This window comes from Stegastes partitus, unplaced genomic scaffold (assembly GCF_000690725.1).
Source record: "Stegastes partitus isolate 25-593 unplaced genomic scaffold, Stegastes_partitus-1.0.2 Scaffold2659, whole genome shotgun sequence".
Classification (NCBI taxonomy): Eukaryota; Metazoa; Chordata; class Actinopteri; family Pomacentridae; genus Stegastes; species Stegastes partitus.
In genome coordinates this window covers 1-6296 of record NW_007580390.1, presented here as the reverse complement: position 1 = coordinate 6296, position 6296 = coordinate 1, and the positions used below count along the sequence as shown (strand labels likewise).

Genomic DNA, 6296 nt, shown 5'->3' with positions numbered 1-6296 from the left:
AACACGATATGCAGAGTTTAGTATTAGTTTCTCTGAATCTCTGTAACAGAGTGAGTTAGTCTGACCCACAGAGACACATGATGAAGTAAACTCTCTGCTGCTGAAACAGAACAGATCAGACTCTAACAGAGGTTCTGACCCGTCCAGAGACTCCGGCTATGTTGGTGCTGCTCAGCTGTCTGCTCTGCAGCCTGATGGATCCGTATGCAGCCGTCAGCAGACTGTTGGCCGAGCAGCCGGAGACCTTCCAGCCGAGCCTCCAGCCTGATCCTCCTCCAGACACGATCCACTGGTACCGAGGTCCAAACAGGTTCAGTCTGTAGGCCTGGACAGAACACACTGACAATCAGAACCTGCTCTTTAGTTCTGACAACACTTCATAGGACAGAAGCATGAGGGCATGAGGTCGATGTGTGTCTGTTAGTATTTGTTTTATGTCTCTTTGTGATCATTTTGAGTCTCTTTCTGGTTGTTTTTTTGTTTCTTTGTAGTTGTTCTGTCTCTTTATGGTCCTTTTGTGTCTCTTTGTGGTCATTTTGTGTATCTTTGTGGTAACTGTGTGTCTCTTTGTGTTTGTTAATGCCTCTTGGTGGTCACTTTTAGTCTCTTTCTGGTTGTTTTTGTTCTCTTTTTTGGTTATTTTGAGTCCCTTTCTGGTTATTCTGTGACTGTTTGAGGTCCCTATGTGTCTCTGTGGTACTTTTTTGTGTCTTTATGGGTGTTCTGTGACTTTTTGTGTCTATTTTGTGTCTCTTTGTGGTTGTTTTACAAGTCTCTGTGGTGACTGTACATCTCTTTGTGGTCATTTTGTGTCTCTGTGATCGTTTTATGTCTGTTCAAGGTCTTTTTTTTGTTTGTCATCCTAATTGCATCTCTTTGTGGTTGTTTTGTGTCTCTTTGTGTCTGTTTTGTGTCTTTTTGGGGGTGTTTGTGTTGTTTTACTACTTACACAGCAGAAAACCTCAGACGCTGAATCATCCTCAAAGTGTGTGATGATGATGCGAACGTCTCGATCCTGCAACATCAGAAGAAAACAGTGATTTTACTGTAAATAAGTCCCTTTGGTTGACTGTAAACTCAGAGATGTTCTGTGTTCTGACGTGTGGTTCCTTAAGAACCTTCAGCTTCTTCAGGCTGCTGCAGACATCTGAAGAGAAACTTTCTGAGGCCACAAGTTGCACGTCGGCCTTCAGCAGCTGTCTGATCAGATCCTTCTTCATCTGCAGACACAAAGACATCACACCTGAAGCCACGAAACAACAACTGCTGTCTGAGAGGAGGGCTGAACAAATCGGGACGTTTACAACAAACTGCAGAAAACTATTTTGTATGAGAGTACCGGCAGATTTCTGAACCATTATATGAAGTTCAGATTTTCAGTATTTTAGGTTTGCAGTCACCTCGGAGAGTCGGGGTCCCTCCTGCGTGACGACACCGACTCTGGCCCACCTGAAGCGCTGCAGCAGCTTCACAGCGGCCTGATTCAGAGCTCGGTCCGACGGCATGGTGCTGAACAGGTTCCCGAACCACTTCCTGTTGGACAGACTGGGGGACGAGGCGGCGAAAGACACCTGGGACAGCAGAAGACACTGTGATTACCTGCCCCAGCTCCATCACAGCACAGCAACCAGGTGATCTGTACCTGCACCAGGTGAAGAGCCGGTAAGGAGCGAGCGATGAGCGCTGTCACAGGTGGACACACCCCACCAATCAGCAACAGGTACTTTGGCCCCGCCCACATGGCGTCAAACAAGGCTTTGAGTGCTTTGGCAGGATCACACTGAAGAAAAACAGAAGAGAGCAGCAGCAGAGTGAAAGTTTCTGTTCCTGCTGCTTTATTCTGCTGATCCACTGACAGCTTCAGTTACTAATGAAGAGTTTCATGCACTAAAACATACAAAGATCACACAAAAAACTGCAAAATATAATGTTTTACTCTATATTAATAAATAGAATGACATTTCATTCCTCCTTCTATACTGTGAGGATTTACTTCTTTGCTTTTAAATTACTTTAAACATTTCCATTTGTGTTGAATCATTTTGAAGGTCTGGCTGCTGGTGACAAACAACACAGTTCATATCCACAGTAAAAAAAAAAAACATTAGTTGCAGCTCTGTTAATTCACAAAGTAGTTAACCGTCTCCTGCAGCGCCCCCTGCTGTGTGGAGGCACTGCAGAGATTAAATACATTGTTCAAAAATTCACAGGTAAAAACATTATACTGTTTTGTTTTTTGTTTCTTTTTTACAGTTGAGTTTGTTTCCACTGGAAACACTTCAATCCAAACTAAGGTCTGTATCAAAAAAAAATGCAGCTTCCACAATTATAAGCAGATTATGAACTGCAGATATGAGAAATTAGACATTTAAATTAGCTGCTGCTTTTTTATAATTACTGAAAACATCTTTCAAAAATAACAAGGAATACGGCTAAAACATTACATCACAGCAGTTTCATGTGACTTCACTTTCACATTTACATGATTATCAATGACTTGTGTCCTATATTTTGCTGATTTTTTAGTTTTTTAAAAGAAAAAAGTCTTTTGCTTCTTTCATGTTTTCATTAAGAAAACAAAAGCACATGTTGTAAATACTGAAGGGATGTTGCTCCTGTGTCCTCCCTGAAACCTGCAGAAGTTCCCTGATGCAGGTGAACAGACTCAGCAGCAGCTACCTGTGCAGTTACCTGTGCACAGGTGAGACACCCACCTGAGAGTCCAGCAGCTGCAGCTGGACCTCGTAGTCTCCCAGCGGCGGCGGTTGTTTCTTCAGATCCTGCAGAGCCAGTTGGACAGCCGGGACCACACCGGCCGTCAGATTCTGCCTGCCCGACCCGGAGCTCAGTGGCATCATCCACAGCACCGGCAGAGGGTGTCGGACCTGAGCCAGAACTGAACCCAAACTCAGCCAGCAGAACCCCAGCAGCAACAGCAGCCGTCCACAGAGACCCATCCCTGCTTCTCCTGCTCTGCTCCTGCAGAGAAACTCAGTAATCCTGCGGAGCCGTAAGCGGCTGAACGCAGACTGAGGAGATAAAAGGATCAACATGAACACACCATGCCACCTGGACTCTGACAGACTGACCAACATTTGTACACAACAAAGGCTTCACCGGAACACAACTCTGCACCGCCTACATGGTCAAAAAATAATGTTATTAACTCACATTTTCTAAATAATTTACTGTTATTTTACAGATTGTCCCTGTTCTCTTAAATGACAGATATCTAGTAAAATCACAGGAAAAAAACAAACATTTAATTTACATGTTAATTCTAAAAATAAAAAAAAAAAAGCCAAACTCAAAATAAGGTCTATTAATGCTGCCAGATTCTCATAGTTTCAGGTTTATTTTACAGTGTAAAAACATGTTTATTTAAACAGTGTTTGACTGTATAAACAACTTCATGTTATTTTACAGATTTTCACTGTTTTATTCATTTTAGATCATATCTAGTAAAGTCACAGAAAACAATTACGCTGTTTTGCTGTATTTAAGCACTAATTTTTACAGTGTAAAAAAAAAAAAAAAGAATGTTTTGCAGCCACTTCAGCTCACCTGGCTGAGCTGGCGAATCATGTACAGGGGTTATAGTCTCCGATGCAGTGGCCATGGGTTCGAATCCTGCTCATGGTCCTTTGCTGCAGGTCCTTCCCCCATTCTCCTCCCCCACTTTCCTGTCTCTCCTTTGACTGTCCTATCTAATAAAGGCAAAAAGGCCAAAAATAAATAGTTAACAAAAAAAAGAGGCTATTTTTAATGTTTTTTGTTTTGTTAAATTACTGATATCTGGTAAAAATCACAGAAAAAAGATTCAAATTTTATGTTTACAGGCCAAAACTATCAATAATATCCACATCAAAATGACATTATTACTGTATTATTGCAAATATTGAAGAGAAAAAATATGTATATTAAGGAATGAGAATGGTAAACAATTTTTAACAGTTATTGTAAAGATTTTCTACATTTTGTTAAATTACATCTTACAAAATATAATAAATCTGATAAAAATCAAACATAAACATAGCTGACTTAATGATTGTTCTTTTACAGTGTTTGACCATAAAATTTACACCCTTTTGACTGTATTTAAAAATTAATTTAACCCTGAGTTTGCAGAGAGGGAAACAAGAACACAGTTTAAGCGTGAAACTAACATTTCTTTAATTTACTCATTTGAAAAACACATTTTCAGAACCCAGCTTTCAGACCAGAAAACCTGCTTGTACTGTAGACAGAAAACACCTGATGTCAGGCTTCACTTCATAGCAGGTTTACGTGTCAAAAGTCCTGCTAACTTAATGCAGTTCAAACAGAAAACGTTTGCTGTGATGGATCTATGAATCTCTTATAGAAGTATAAATCTTCATAAATCCTCTCATTGTCTCTGAGTCTCTGTATGTTAATACTCTTTAAAAATGAGTTGTCGTGACTTCCACAGTCGCTAGAGAGGCCGAGGATGGGTTCTGTCTAATTGTATGACGCACTGTTGCTTCCTAAATAATGCACAAAAGTCCGATACGGTTTTCACCTTTTATTAACGTAGATGATGATTCGCAGGCATTGCACAGTACGTTAAACTTGTCAAAATTTAAAGACACTTTAGCGTAAATAAATCAATCGTGGCAGTCAACAAAAATTACGGCTACCCAGCCCTCCTCTCTCTGGCAAAACGACCGCATGACTGACTGTCAGCCCTTTTGACAGCTCAACCTGTCACCAACTACACCCATGTGACCCATGCTCCACATCACCATGACAACCAAATAAACAAACTATTAACCCAGTGATAAATACTCAAATCAACAATATTTGTGGCTCCTGCATGAGTCAGTTCTGTCCTTTCTCTCGTCCACTCTGCCATTGTCTCTCTTTCCACGGTGCTCCGGTCTCTGTCCAGTCAACCCTCCGTCCTCCTCCCTGTTGGCACCTGGAGCCCACAGGGTGCTGTAGCGCCCCGACTGGTATCCTCTGGAGAGCAGGACCCAGACGGTGGGCAGGTTCCTGCTGATGTCGCCCACAGCTCATCCATGGCGCCGTACAGCAGCCTGGTGACCTGCTGGAGCCCCTTCAGGCACGGCTTCAGCAGGTGACGGTCCTGGCTGGAGACACCCTTACCCATGCAGGGTTTTCAGAGCCACCTTCCTCCTCCTCCTCCTCCTCAGCCACTCACCATTTGGCCTCCATACGGCTCAGAGTGAAGCGCAGCGGGTTGTGGAACTTGCGGCTGTCTTTGATGCAGATCTCCTGCAGGGAGGCAAACAGCAGAAGCTCTGAGCTTCACTGTAGTTCTCCATCTGGAGACAGAAGATGGACAGATGTTACTGATGTGCAGCAGAAATATTATGAATCACTTTACTGATATTTGCTGATTTTACTGCAGTTACAATGATTTAAACTGCAATTTTTTTTTTCATTAGCGCTGCAGTGATCAGTCAGCTGATTCACAGAAAACTGGCAGATATTCTGAGAGCTGATTTATCATTTACACCATTTTTTAAAAAGCAAAAATGCCAAAAACTTTTGTTTGTCACATTATAATACACTGAATTTCTGCTGAGTTTGGACAGTTTTTTTTAGACAAAACAAGACATCTGAAGACATCCCACTGAGATTTGAGAAATTAAAACAGTCACTTTTACCATTTTCTGACCGTTTTCACACAAAATTAAATTTTGAGAAAATGATCAAAGTTAAATAATATTGCCGGTATAAAACTTCAAAAAATTCAATAAATAACGTCCAAATGTGATTCAGGTTTAGTTTTGTTCCATATTTTTGTTCCTTTGAAAAAAGAGAAACCTGCATTGATCACAAAGTGGCACCAAATCAGAGGATGAAATGAAATCAAACTGTGTGTAGATCCTGAATAAGGGCATGAGATGGGACTGTCCTTTATAAACAGAGAGTAAATTAACTGGACAGAAACAAATAAAACAACCAACAGTCAGGGGCAGAAGTGATTAGTTAATTAATACAATGACAGAATCAAAAACACCATAATGTATCTGTACTTTTTCAGTTTTCCATGACAGTCAACTCAAAATCTTTGGGTTTTTGACTCTTGGTCAGAAACCAAAAGCAATCTCAATACTTTAAGTTAGACTTCAAGTGAAAATAATGTACATTTTTCATTATGTTCATTCATATAATTGACTAAACGAATATCTATTAAGGAATTAACCACGTAAGTAAAGAATAGAATTACTAGCTGCAGCCTCACTGTACTCATATAAAGGCAGTGTTCTGTGTTCATCACCTGACATTCAACAAATGGAAGCAACCAT

General features: G+C 40.9%; 1 protein-coding gene across 1 annotated transcript in view; it reads right to left on the bottom strand.

Moving 5' to 3' along the window:
* Positions 1 to 5256, bottom strand: part of LOC103375547 (gamma-aminobutyric acid type B receptor subunit 2-like) — a gene marked incomplete at its 5' end in the record, with an annotated part of 17870 nt that extends 12614 nt beyond the window's left edge. Inside the window, 8 exons of the mRNA XM_008305856.1 lie at positions 140 to 325; positions 950 to 1015; positions 1119 to 1220; positions 1401 to 1571; positions 1643 to 1780; positions 2715 to 3029; positions 4940 to 5111; positions 5183 to 5256. Of these exons, the coding sequence (XP_008304078.1) occupies positions 140 to 325; positions 950 to 1015; positions 1119 to 1220; positions 1401 to 1571; positions 1643 to 1780; positions 2715 to 3029; positions 4940 to 5111; positions 5183 to 5256 (1224 nt within the window). The remainder of the gene's footprint in view (positions 1 to 139; positions 326 to 949; positions 1016 to 1118; positions 1221 to 1400; positions 1572 to 1642; positions 1781 to 2714; positions 3030 to 4939; positions 5112 to 5182) is intronic.
* Positions 5257 to 6296: the final 1040 nt, after the last annotated feature.